The sequence below is a fragment of the Vanessa cardui genome, chromosome 21 (genome assembly GCF_905220365.1).
Source record: "Vanessa cardui chromosome 21, ilVanCard2.1, whole genome shotgun sequence".
Classification (NCBI taxonomy): Eukaryota; Metazoa; Arthropoda; class Insecta; order Lepidoptera; family Nymphalidae; genus Vanessa; species Vanessa cardui.
The window spans coordinates 4,913,970-4,928,188 of record NC_061143.1 but is presented as its reverse complement, the minus strand read 5'-3'; the positions used below and the strand labels follow the sequence as shown (position 1 = coordinate 4,928,188).

Genomic DNA, 14,219 nt, shown 5'->3' with positions numbered 1-14,219 from the left:
TCCTGCTGATACACTTTTTATTTTATTTTATACGTAACAACACACTTAAACCTGTTTGTATATATTTTATAACGGTTTATTCTGAAAGTTAATTAAAATGTACTTTAATATGTCGTTTCCAGATAATTCGTTATTTATATATTTAATTTGGCAACATTATAATTCACGAAATATTTCTAAGATGTCGTTACGGATTGTTCGAAATTCGAATTAAGTTTGTTTTTTGTTCGAAATTTAAAAACTTATTTGTTGCAGTGTCATAAATAAGCAGTAAAGATTTTTACAACCAATTCCGCTGTTCACATATTAATAACTATCGAGATTTAAACACATGAAAGTCGATAAAAATAAATTTATGATGTTGGTACTAAACATAGTTAGCGTCGAGATGGTCCAGTGGTTAGAACGCGTGCATCTTAACCGATGATTGCGGGTTCAAACCCAGGCAAGCACCGCTGATTCATGTGCTTAATTTGTCTTAATAATTCATCTCGTGCTCAGCGGTGAAGGAAAACATCGTGAGGAAACCTAAGTGTGACAAATTTCATAGAAATTCTGCCACATGTGTATTCCACCAACACGCATTGGAACAGCGTGGTGGAATATGTTTCAAAACCTTCTCCTCAAAGAGAGAGGAAGCTTTTAGCCCAGCAGTGGGAATTTACAGGCTGTTGTTGTTGTTTGTAAATAAAGTTAAGAGAAATTTCATAATAAGTTACCTTTAAAGATGATTTGTATATTGTATATGAAATTCGTCATACATCGATAAATTCGTATATAGTAGGCACGTTAGGAAGTCATTACTAGATAATTTTGTTGGGTGTGACCGTATGAATGACATTTCAAAATGAAGTCATAACTCTAAACGACGAGGTCTTATTATATTTGTAATAACATACTCTCGAACTCACGTCAAGATAATCGTAGGGCTTATACGTGACATTATTGTAAATCTTAATTAACTTACAGTTAAAATACATTTCATACATCTGTCTGTAACTCTGTCTGTCTATTGCATTTTTTAGCAAAATACTAAACCGATTTTGATGAAATTAAATATGAAGTATTGAGCAGAGAAGTGGTTAGAACGCGTGCATCTTAACCGATGATTGCGTATTCAAACCCAGGCAAGCACCACTGAATATTCATGTGCTTAATTTGTATTTGTAATTCATCTCGTGCGGCGGTAAAGAAAACATCGTAATGAATCCTTCATGTGACTAATTTTAACGAAATTCTGCCACATGTGTATTCACCAACCCGCATTGGAGCAGCGTGGTGGAATATGCTCCAAACCCTCTTCTCAAAGGAAGCTGGGTTAAGGGCCTCCCCTTAGCCCAGCTGAGGAAAAGTTACAGGCTGTTGATGAATTATAAAGTAAGCTTGAAGGCAAAACGTAGGATTTATATATCTATCTACCCAACGATAAATCTCTGAGACGCGAGTGAAGCTGAGAGGTGATAACTAGTTGATATATTCATAGCATGTTCCGCCCGCGTAGGATGTTCTAACTCCGCCCCCGTGTGTCTTAGCGTGATGTTAAAAAGCCTTATAATCTTTTCCGAGAATAGATTTATGAAATGCTAAACTATTTTTTAAGGCTGCCTCGTAAATCCAATATTAGTGCATTAAAACATACAAACTCAGTTTTATTATTAGTATATATTTAAAATCTTGATGTAATGATAAACAAAAAGATCCATAAGAGAGTTTGTATTGACTAAAAATTTACATTTGACAATACTAAGCTTAGTGGTAACCATATACCACCGGTTGGGCTCATAGACCGGCCTCTCTTCTGTACAATTATAAGACCTTTAAAAATTAATACTCTGTTTTGTTTTGTTCCGGTTTGAAGAGCGTGTGAGTCAGTCAATACATGTGACACATCTTAGATCGTCGACTGACTTCATTATATTTGTAAACTGTTATCATAAACCTAATAAATTTTGTGAGATTATTATTCAAATTATACATTTCTTTGAACGTCATTGTATCACTATTTTCTTTAGCGGATAACATGCAATTTTTATATATGTATCAAGCTATGCCTGCTAATTTCTGCGTCTTAAGTCACTCCATATTACATCAGCTATCTAACAATATAAGTCCCATCTAAATCGGACCAGCCGTTTCAGAGATTAGCTAGAAGAAACAAACAGTGTAAATATACATATGCATTTAGAAAAAAACGTTTATTTTAATATTACAAACAGACACTATCATAAATATGAATTATCACTAATATTATAAACGTATTAATTAATCTATGAAATCGTCATGATGTCATAAAGATTAATCATAATTACATAATCTAGAATCTTCAGAGTCAAACCGACTCAAAATCACCCCCTCAATAGATGTAACCCAGTCGTGAGATATTAGACTGTGAATCACGAGATGATTGATACTCATTAAAGCAAGATAGAGATGAAAATTGATTACAATTTTGTGATTTTATTCAGAATAACGGGTATATAGATTATTATCTGATTGGGGGATTTAGATATTGTTATTCGACCTTGACTTTTCATTTCACATCCACAGCCCGTATCAGAGATATTTACTTATCTATTAATATCGGTTGATAAGTTTAATTAATTTAATATCGCGTTACAAAAAAATAATGATATAATGTTTGACGTATTTTATCTTTTTTTTATCAATTCAATGTATTTTATCTCTTTCACGGAAGAATTAGTAATGTCGCATTATTAGTACGAACATATAAAGAAAACAATCTTGTTTTAAACTGGCTAATGTATATTGAAATTCTCGGCTTCTCTCTACTAGAATATGCATGGTAACCATTCCTCTTGATTCATTCTGTGTATTGATAAAAACCGCATTAAATCTGTTACGTAGTTTTCAAGATCTAAGCGTATCGACGGCGGAAAGCGACTTTGTTATATAGTTTGTAGAGAGGTAACAACTGACAGTTTTCCGGTTTGGGTAGGAGATAATCGGCGCTGCTCTAATGTGGATTGATTCACATGTAGCAGATTTTTCTTAGCCAATGTATGCTGTCAATCATCATAATCAAAATATATGTACTTCCAATCAAGTCAGCTTTTACAATAACTTTTGATACATTTCTAACAGTAATATTATATATTAAAAGTAAATCTACTGATCTGCTGACTCGTGATGTAGATTATATCGAAAAGTAGTAGTAGTAACTCTTTTCCACTTAAATAAAAGCATAATATTAAATATAAACACAAGTTAAGCAAATGAAAATTCAGTGTTACCAACCGTTTTTAACTGCTGGGCTATCAGTCTCCATACTATCATCATAAATACCGGCCACGGTGGATATTATACATAAAAAAAGCCTACTACCTTAATAGAAGTGCAATCTTGCTTCATTGATCATTCAAAATTTAATTTAATTCAGCTTAGCAGTAGAAGAGCAACAGACAAACAGACAGGGTGCAGACAGACAGACATACATATTAGTAGGTACACATTAGTCGTCTCATTGAGACATCCCAATCTGAGAGATATTTTAACAAAATAGTCTGGATAGGTTTTGCTGCCATACATTTATATATAAATATTATGGTATGTAACCATACTTATATTTAGGACATACATGTATAAAAAATTAAATACATAATACTAAGTATAAACTTTTTTCTTTGTAAAATGTAATTTTCAGAAATTAAAAATTTATGAAATTTGTACTACATATAACCTCGTTGTTATTAAGAAAATCGTTATTATAATTTATATTGGGTACATATTTTATGTGATATACACTTATCATATATGCAGGTAGTAATGTAATAAAAGTGTGACAGTCTAACGTACAGTAATTACTGATATTAAATTTTAATTGAGAGTTCATGTTTTCATCGCTTTATGGTGTGTAATAGGCTGGTGTTGGTTGTGCGGTTTGTACGGTGTTAATTAATTGCAGAAACACGCACGACGCCATTTTTTCTTTGTTCAACTAATATGCCCACAAAACGTCTACCAGATTCGATTGATTCGTCTTAAATTGTGTAATGTTTAGTTTCGTATAAAACGTCATTGACTGACGTAATAATTTAAACGTAAAAAATCTCTCTTCAGCCAAAGCCAAGGACACGAGTAACAAAGAGAACAGCAATGCAAAGGATAAGCAAGACAGAGACAACAATAACGGCGACACGGACGACGAGAAGCACAAAGAGGAGGAGCGGAGGTTCGAACCACCTTCGGCCGTTGACGGCGACCTGGTGGATATGTTAGGTGAGTCTTTGATTTGTGGTCGTTTCCTGATTTCAATTCTAGTATAATATCACTGTTCAACTGCAATAATCCGTAATACATAATTCGTAACTCACTTTTGAAATGTTGGATACCGATTTATGGCTGTATATTCGCCGTTTTGTTACATCGTTTTTACAATGAACGTCTTTTTCAATATTTCACGAAGTTTAATAGAGTTAGAATTGCTCTCGTTCCGACTGGCACAATCGTGTTAGAAGTACTTTATGGGTTATGTTATGTTTGTAATGAATGATTAATTAATATTATATGATCGTGGATAGTTGTGTACTAATTTGACAAAATAAATAGTTTAGCTTTGATTCTCAAATATGTTGTATCTCTTAGGTTAGAAAAACCCTAGAACTTTGACGAAATTGTATTTTATATGGTTTATTTAAACCACCCACCGAATTTCACAGCCTATTTTAACGAGAGTACCACAGTGTTTACATTGTTGTGGGCGTGACGTGTCAAGTGATGGTACGAACACCGTAGCGAGTATTTCATGTTTTCTCATCTGTAGTGTTTGTATAGAAACGTTTGAATAGTTGAATTCTACTAGTCGTTTTGATTTCTCGGACAATACATTATTTACTTTGGTTTTTATACTCTGTAAAAATATTAAGAGTTAAATTTTGTTTTGTCAATGGTACCATTCAAGTGTAGATTGCGTACAATATTGAAAAATACATAAGTCTAGATGAAAAAAGTTGTATTATGTTTTTTTTGCTATATTTTACTTCGACTTTTAAGGATGTTAAAAAGTTTCATTTTTATATGTACTCTATATATATCAAAAATCAAAATCAAAATATACTTTAATCAAGTGGGCTTTTCCAAGCACTTTTGAATCGTCATATAACAATTAAGTGAAGCTACCACCGGTTCGGAAAGTAGATTCTACCGAGAAGAACCGGTAAGAAACTCAGTAGTTACTCTTTTTCAACATTAAAAAAAAAGTGCAGTCATGTTAGTTAATACGTTTTTTTAAATTAATATATCCTGCCTGGAAGTCAACAGATATTAATTCCACGCTTTTTTATCATCTACAAAATCTTGTATCGAAATGTTGACTAAAATTCGAATTGTAAATAAAACGTTCGTCTCAGTCAGATATTTTACTTTCAAACCTTACGTAATAAAAAAATCTTTTAAAATATAGTTCAGGTCTTAATGTTAATATTTCTTACATAAATAAAACTTGATATAAGTGTATTAATATAATTTTAGTTTTACCAAGAGAGACATAGAGCTAATACCGAGCGCGCCAGTCTTCGAGCGGCTAAGTTTAAAACCCACAAACCAACGACGCGACTGTTTGTCTTCTTTCCTACTTTCGAAACTAACTGTGTAATTTGTTAGAACTTGTTTCATAGTTTTATATAATAAAAAAAAACCATGTACAGACGTTACAAGTAGTACAAAAAAATCTCAGTAGTTACTCCTTTATAAATATTTAAATACATAATAATAATAAGTAAAGTACATAACTAGTAGGTAAAATATATTTGATATTTTCATGTATATAATCTTTCATTTTTCTTTGATTTCAGAACGCGACATCGTCCAGAAGAATCCGAATATCCGATGGGACGATATCGCCGATCTCACAGAGGCGAAGAGGTTGTTAGAGGAAGCTGTGGTCTTGCCCATGTGGATGCCAGACTTTTTTAAGGTTAGTTTATGATTAAAAAAAATTGTTCGGATACTTGTATTAACATAATTTCTATTTAGTAAGTGGTTACTTGACTATTTATTTGTGTAAGGTTACTAAATAAATGTCTTGGAAGTTATAATATATCATTAGAAAAAGCCGAGATGGCCCAGTGATTAGAACACCTGCATCTTAACCGATGAATGTTTGTTCAAATCCAGGCAAGCACCGTTGAAATTTCATCTGCTTAATGTGTAATTATACTAAAACTAAATTACATATTTTTGCTCCATTCTGCATTGGAGTGATAGTCCAGCTGTGGGATTTTAGAAATTTGAATCATTGTTAAAATTGGAAACTGAGATTGACAAATCAGAACATGGAAATCAGTAGCATAACATATCATAGCTAATAAATCTGATTACAATATTTATACATCAAAAGGGGATTATAAGTCAAGTTCGTAGTGAAATATAGAATATAATAATATACATATATAATATAATATACAAACAATTGCAAAAAACAATTTTGACATCCTAACATATGTTTAACATGCTAAATGTACATTAAAATCTTGTTAAAAGAAGAATACCATTATTAGATACAATCTCCCTGGATAAATTTAAATTATTTATTTCAATTATTTAACTCGCCTATGGTTAATAAGTAAGAATATTGTTTATTTAAAATCAATAATGCTTATTAGAAATTAATTAATATATATCTTAATATATATATTTTTAAATAATGTTATCGTATAACTTATTGTTTAATTTAATTTGGTTAATAAGTAACTGAGACCATATTCACTGTTCAGGGTATTCGTCGTCCGTGGAAAGGTGTGCTCATGGTGGGTCCCCCGGGCACGGGGAAGACGATGCTGGCCAAGGCGGTCGCCACGGAGTGCGGGACCACCTTCTTCAACGTGTCCTCGTCGACGCTCACGTCCAAGTACCGCGGGGAGTCGGAGAAGCTGGTCAGGTTACTGTTCGAAATGGTAAGCCTACTTTTATCTATCAATTAAAATTAAATCTAAATGAACCAACAAATTCGCTTATATTTTGTAAACTCGATTAAAAAGTTTGTATAAAATCTTCTGATTTGAGCCTTAAAAGTAGCAAGAAGTCCTTCGATTGAGTCAATAGGCTATTTGACAATGTGAAAAATAAATTGTGAATTATTGTAATCAGTGTATATTATGAGTTTAAAAATGGTTATTTACTAATGAAATTTGAAAATAATACTTAATTTATTCAAAAATCCATAAATAAAAATGCATTTTTTCAAACGTTTGTCACATGACACAAAACGCTCCTGATTGGTCGGGCTTATGATGAAGTCACTTTCTTGTTAACGTTGCTTTTCTACTATATGTACCACAGATTAAAATACAGGAAAGTGACGTCACCGACCCCAATGCAACGTTATATTGTCCAAGTAGCGTTTTTGCGCGCTATTTAAATATGGAATTTTTAATATGATATTTTTCGGTAAATATGTACTAGAAATAAAAAATCAGCTTTTACTGGGTTCCTTAAGTGCTACTAAATGATATAAAATGGATTTTAAAAATCAGTCAAATAGCCTATTTCAAATGTCAAATGTTAGGCTTTAATTCTCTTGGGGGTATTCCGTACTTCCCGAGCTTTCCCGAGTATTCCCGAGTGGATAACGAGCCTCAACTATAAGCTCATGGTCACACTCACGGTCCACAGGCGCGGTTCTACGCTCGCCAATCCTTAATGAGTATCATAGATTGTCCGAACTTTCACCACTGACATCGCGTCATATCGATATCAAATGTCCCTTATTAGGCTTTTATCCTCTTGCGGGTATTCCATATCTCCCGAGTTTTCCCGAGTATTCCCGAGTGGATAACGAGCCTCAACTATAAGGTCACGGTCCACAGGCGCGGTTCTACGCGCCGAGTACGATCTTCATCGACGAGATCGATTCGCTGTGTTCGCGGCGCGGCTCCGACAGCGAGCACGAGGCCTCGCGCCGCGTCAAGTCCGAGCTGCTCGTGCAGATGGACGGGCTCGGCTCCGCTTCCGACGAGCCCGCCAAGGTAACCGCTATTCAGGATATTATTAGTCCATATTATACTTATTGACTGTCGTATCTATCGGCAATTGCTGGAAATAAAAATAATTTTAAGTTTTTAAGACATTTTTAACTTTACCGTCTCGAAAATTCAAAGTAAAGTAAAATAAAGTAACAGCCTGTAAATTTCCTACTGCTGAGATAAGGCCTCCTCTTCCATTAAGGAGAGAGATTGGAACATATTCCACCACGCTGTTCCAATGCGGGTTGGTGGAATGCACATGTGACAGAATTTCGATGAAATTAGACACATGCAGGTTTCCTCACGATGTTTTCCTTCACCGCCGAGCACAAGATGAATTATAAACACAATTAAGCACATATATATAGTGGTGCTTGCCTGGGTTTGAACCCGCAATCATCGGTTAAGATGCACGCGTTCTAACCACTGGGCCATCTCAAGATCGTTTATAAATATATATTATTCGATACAAGATTTTGTAGATGATAAAAAAGCGTGGAATTAATACCTGTTGACTTCCAGGCAGGTTATATTAATTTAAATAATTGTATTAACTAACATGACTGTATTTTTTTTTAAATGTTGAAAAAGAGTAACTACTGATTTCCTTGCCGGTTCTTCTCCGTAGAATCTACTTTCCGAACCGGTGGTAGCTTCACTTAATTGTTAAATGACGATTCAAAAGTGCTTGTAAAAGCCCACTTGAATAAAGTATACTTTGATTTTTTGATTTTGGTAATATATGTTTATAAAATACAGGTGGTGATGGTGTTGGCCGCAACTAACTTTCCATGGGACATCGATGAGGCGCTGAGACGACGGCTCGAGAAGAGAATTTACATACCCCTCCCCACGCAAGAGGGGCGGGAGGCGTTGCTCCACATAAACCTCAGGGAGGTCAAAGTTAATCCTGAAGTAGATCTGCGAACAATCGCCAAGAAACTCGACGGGTATTCTGGAGCGGACATCACTAATGTTTGCAGGTTAGTCTGTTTTCAAATTATTTTATATTAATAAATTACCTACCCACTAGAAATTGTAAATATAAGATTGTTTATGTTGTTCTAAGCGGCTTACATAAAAATAAATCTTAAATATTTGTTGTTCAGCAATCAGTGTCACAGGACACATGATGATATAAAGAAATAATTACTTTGTATTTTTACAAATATTCCAGATAAAGATTATATTTATTAAAACTAACCACAGCATGCACTGTCAAACAACCCACTCACACTCATAAATATATGTTAAAAAAATTGGAATTGATTTATAATATGTTATTAATTGTTGTATTCGTTTCAGAGATGCATCAATGATGTCTATGCGACGAAAAATCGCGGGTCTGAAGCCGGAACAAATAAAACAACTTGCCAAGGAAGAACTAGACTTGCCCGTTACCCATCAGGACTTCATGGAGGCGCTCGCTAAGTGCAATAAATCCGTCTCCAAGGGAGACATACAGAAATACCTGACGTGGATGGACGAATTCGGTTCCTCTTGATTCACGTAGAAAACAAAAGACAATCAGTGACTCTGAAAATTAAAAAAAAAAATCAAGTGTCTGATAAGAACTTTTTGCAGAACAAATTGAACAATTTTGCATATAAACGAAAATATTCCAGCAATAGACTATTGACACTATAATGACTTCAGTATTAGATGCGTTTAAATTACGCCCACTTATTTGTAAACCGTTAATAAACATCATATAATTAATTACATTCCCATTCAATAAATGATGTAAATAAATTCTCAGCTTTGCTTTCTGATAATCGAAAACGTATTAAAGACTATTTTGTGTGATGTATAAATGTGTATAGATTGAGCACAAAATTGTAAAATACGCGGTAGAAATATGCAGCTTACGCGTGATCAACGAAGCGAGCTACATTCAAGAGATCTGTCATCACATTCTGTCAATATAATTATGTGAATATACCGTGATCTTTGTACTTAAATTAGGATATTACGAGATTTATAGTTGTTTAGAATAATTTTATGCCATAACTAATTTATACCTACTTTTACAGATTTTTATAATTATCCAATTATTATTGTTAATTAAAAATACATACTATATATATATTTGGCATATAAAATCATTCGCTCAATTTGAAATTAACGTTTTTTGTAGTTGGTTATAATTTCGAATAAGTTTTTTTAAGTGAAATTGGAAACCATTAATTACTACAGTGATAGATACTCGAAAATAAATTAACAGTCAGTATTGAACAGAATTATTCGAAAGATGTAAAATTAGACAAATAATGAAATTGTTTTTAGAAAATAACACAATCATGCATGAACTTAATAAATGTTAACACTACATAAAAATATTAATGCATCATTTGTTAATGTTAATCTTTATGCTAAATTCGTGATAATAAATAAAATTAATGCCTTAAATTAAAAAAAAGTCTACACGGCTTATTATTGAAATTCGAAAGATGATATTTTTGCATCAGTGTTAACGGTAATTTCTATGTACAACAAAATAAACCATTTTTTAAAAAAAACTCACCTTTGTTTTATTTAATTATAATAATGTAAAACTGTGTTCTTTGACTTTTGGGTGCTAACTAGAAACTTTTTTATTAATTTGAAAAGAAAGATTTTTATCACAGGAATGAGGTAAATTAACATTCCCAAACAAATATTGCTTACCAAACAAATGTCTTGTAATACGATCATACAATATTAATAAAATTATGAAACATTTACATGCATTTTTTTTAAACATCATGTTTATTGTGGTGATAATTATATATTAGTGCTTGTCAGGCATTTTAATAAATGTCCAAATGTTAATTATACAAAACTGAAAAAAAAAAAAATTAAAGTAATCTCTATATTCTATTCTTAAATATATTTGTCAATTACATTAAATGTAAATCGTTTTAAGAATTGACAAAGAATGTGTGTTAAATATGGCAACACAATTCAACATATTTTGTTATAAATATTACTTGCAAGTAAGGTAATGGAGAGATAATGTTTTATTTTATTTTACACAAATAATTTCATATTATTAAAATTTAGGCTAATATAAGAAAAAAAGGATCATATCATATGTATAAATTGAATAATTTTTGAATAGACAAAAGTAACTAAAATAATGAAAATGTTTTACTACTTATATACAAACTTTCGAGTATACCAATTTAATCGCTAGTAAACATATTTAATACTAATAATAATACAACATTAATATTTATCACAGTTTTATTTCTTGCTAAAGTTATTTACGACTAATACTTAATTCACTATTGGCTTGTTTATTTTTTGCATAAAAAATATGTTTACAACTAATGTATATTGATGACGAAACTTGCTGGGTAAGAAAAAAATCTTTAAAATAAGTTATTGTACTTTAAACTATTAAACTTTATTTTTGATAAAATATCACTTTGATGTTTTTAAGTACAATTGTTGTCTTTGGAATTATAAGAAACTTCAAGAAAGTTAACTTCAATGTCGTTAAGTTGGTATTTGTAGTCATAAGCGTACTTTTTTTTACAAGTAATGCATGAACAAGGGTCAAAATTAGGGTTTCAAATAAATTATTATTTTATTTGACATATGATTCAAGCGCAGATGATTTTTTTGGTAATTTTATTTTTTCAAATTACTTTAATACAGTTCATTAAGAGTGAACATAGCTACAGATGTTCTTGGCGCCAGCGGAACTAGTCATAGAGTATTTTAAATGTTGGTAGTATTGTAGTTACTACGTGGTCCCAGTATTACGGAAATGTAAACATGCACAGATAATTTTTGCCTTAATTTCTATATTTGGTGCTTTTTGTCCAAAAATATCTTATAGAAAAATTAAAAATATATTAAATCACTTCTTAAAATTAATAACGTGCCTTTAAATGCTATAATTTCTGTAATTTTATTTTCTGTCACCGAAGTGAAGATAGGCAAAAGCGTCGTCAAGCGCTGTAGAATTTCAAGTCCGCTAATGGCGGACGCCAATAATTTTGGAAGTTTCGTGATTCTATTGTTCTGTTTTTGAGGATTTAATTCATTTTTATAAGCTGGAATGAGTTTAGTTTCAAGTGTTTACGTCCATAGTGCTATAAATGTGCAAGTGATATGAAATGTTCAGTTTGAATATGACAAAAGCGCCCGCTAGATATGTAACCTTTTCCATAACCTCGTTTACGCGAATGGAGTAGATATGTGATCGATGTGTGTGCAACGGTGAACGATTTTTCGTCATATTCGCGTTACTATTAGTGCGAGTTATTTGGCATATTAGTGATGGAAGTGTCCGCGTCGCGGTTTTGCAATCCGACGCCCGTTTTCGATGTAACGTAAGTGAGCCGGTCGATCGCCAAAGCTAGTGTAAGCAGGGACGGCCGCTACCAGCCGAACATGGCTGCGACGCAGGCTGAGTCTCAGCGAAGCGAAGCGAACGTAGATCAGAGTCCATCGGAACAGCTCAGTGAATCTCGGAACGTTCTATTACAAAACGGCACCGACAAGTCCGTCGGGCGCGTTCCGCCCGATGGCGTTGTGAACACAAAGAGTAAATCGCCGATGTCGGCCGATCCGGGCCTGCCACGCGACGGTGGTGAAGCTCCGGGCCACGATCGGAGCGGTGAACGGCCATTGCCGGATCAGTACGGATCGTATCGTTATCCGGAGGGCGCGGATCCTTATTATGCTCAACGGCCTGGTTTTCCCGGCAAACCGCGTCCGCCGCCGCAGCAAAGATATTTCCCGGGGCAGGCGGTGTCACAAGCTCCCGGGCCTACGCCGACGCTTAATTCGTTACTCCAGTCGAGCGGGGCGCCACCGCATCGCTACCCCAACAGCTATGACCAGCCGCCTGGAGGTTATGGGCCCGCGCCCGGCTGGCCACAGCCTAGGCCAATGCCACCATACAATCCTCAACCAAGTCCATATAGAAATTCGACGGTAAGTTATTTTTATTATTATTCACTATTATTACTATTAGTATTCAGTGAGAACATAACCTGTAAATAATTATAAATTTTTGAGTTTTATACTTAGTTGGATTTTTATAATATTTAGAGTAAACTATATGAAATGTATTGTCTCTAATTTATTAAAAATCTATTATTTGAAAGTAAATATTTATTGATTGTATATACTTGTATGAAAATAAAACCTAAGACTAAGATTATGATTACTCCGAGTACCTTGATTATGAATAATCCAAATAATTTTGGTAAGAGTAATTATTTTGAAAGATCTACATTTAACGTAAATAGTTGGAATTTATTATAACAGTCATGGCCAATATGGCATATAAATAAAATATAATCCCATTTTATGTAACGAGAATTAAACCAAAAATCTCTTCATCTTTATTCTTACATTGTCAAGGGTTTGAGATAAAACCAAGACTCTCATTGATAGTTAAAGATTTTTATTTGGTCGTTTATAATACATATAATACTCTAAAATGCAACTCGCTATATATTCTATTTAGTTAAAAAAATAAAAGTAATTGAGCAAAACATTTCATTGATGTCTGAATTCTTCAAGTTGTTTAGTCAGTGCCTTCAAAGGAGCTACTATACATACTGTTTAAATTTTTAATGAATATTTAGTTCTCATACAAATTATGTCCACCAGAATATGATGTTACACCTTTTTCTCAACATTAAGAACAGCATGTTGTACCTTCTTTATTCTCACATTGTACATACATGAATTGAATAAAAATTACTCTTAAACCATTGGAAGTTTAAAGCAAAATCTAAAATTGTAGGGTGGTAGCGAGGCTGCCTACATTGCCTACCTAAAGCTTAATTTTAATGTTTTTTTTAACAGAGAGACTAATTGTTTTTACCCCAAAGTATCTCGCATTTAAATTAATATTTTGAAAGATAGAATTAATGAATATTAGAAGATAGAACTAATTTATATGTCATAAATCTCTTTTATGTTCATTACAGGCCATTATATATGTTTAAGTATAGTTCATATACAAAGGTCTATACTTTCATTGCAACAATTTTCAATTTGTATATTTTAAAGTTACTATAAAAAATATATCTAGACTAGACTATTATGAATACACTACATATACATTAAAATATTTGAATGCATACTCCAAAATTAAAACATATGCAAACATTTTTAAATTTCTTATTAATAATTCTCTGGTTATACTTAAGAAATTTATTACGCTTAAAACTTATAAAACAAACTTGTACATAATTGCTGTTTCTTTTTGTCAGTAGAATTCATATTTAGGAC

The 14,219-nt window shown here is 32.8% G+C and overlaps 2 protein-coding genes across 13 annotated transcripts in view; both read left to right on the top strand.

Moving 5' to 3' along the window:
* The window catches only part of LOC124538783 (katanin p60 ATPase-containing subunit A-like 1), a 37,612-nt gene extending 27,113 nt beyond the window's left edge, over window positions 1–10,499 (top strand). Inside the window, exons 5-10 of the mRNA XM_047115978.1 lie at window positions 4,078–4,236; window positions 5,811–5,932; window positions 6,732–6,911; window positions 7,824–7,982; window positions 8,739–8,962; window positions 9,285–10,499. Of these exons, the coding sequence (XP_046971934.1) occupies window positions 4,078–4,236; window positions 5,811–5,932; window positions 6,732–6,911; window positions 7,824–7,982; window positions 8,739–8,962; window positions 9,285–9,483 (1,043 nt within the window). The 3' untranslated portion in view covers window positions 9,484–10,499. The remainder of the gene's footprint in view (window positions 1–4,077; window positions 4,237–5,810; window positions 5,933–6,731; window positions 6,912–7,823; window positions 7,983–8,738; window positions 8,963–9,284) is intronic.
* Window positions 10,500–11,700: 1,201 nt separating this feature from the next.
* The window catches only part of LOC124538925 (trithorax group protein osa), a 93,578-nt gene continuing 91,059 nt past the window's right edge, over window positions 11,701–14,219 (top strand). For all 12 annotated transcript variants that reach the window (XM_047116192.1, XM_047116191.1, XM_047116189.1 and 9 more), the window contains exon 1: window positions 11,701–12,908. In XM_047116192.1, the coding sequence (XP_046972148.1) occupies window positions 12,363–12,908 (546 nt within the window). In that variant the 5' untranslated portion in view covers window positions 11,701–12,362. The remainder of the gene's footprint in view (window positions 12,909–14,219) is intronic.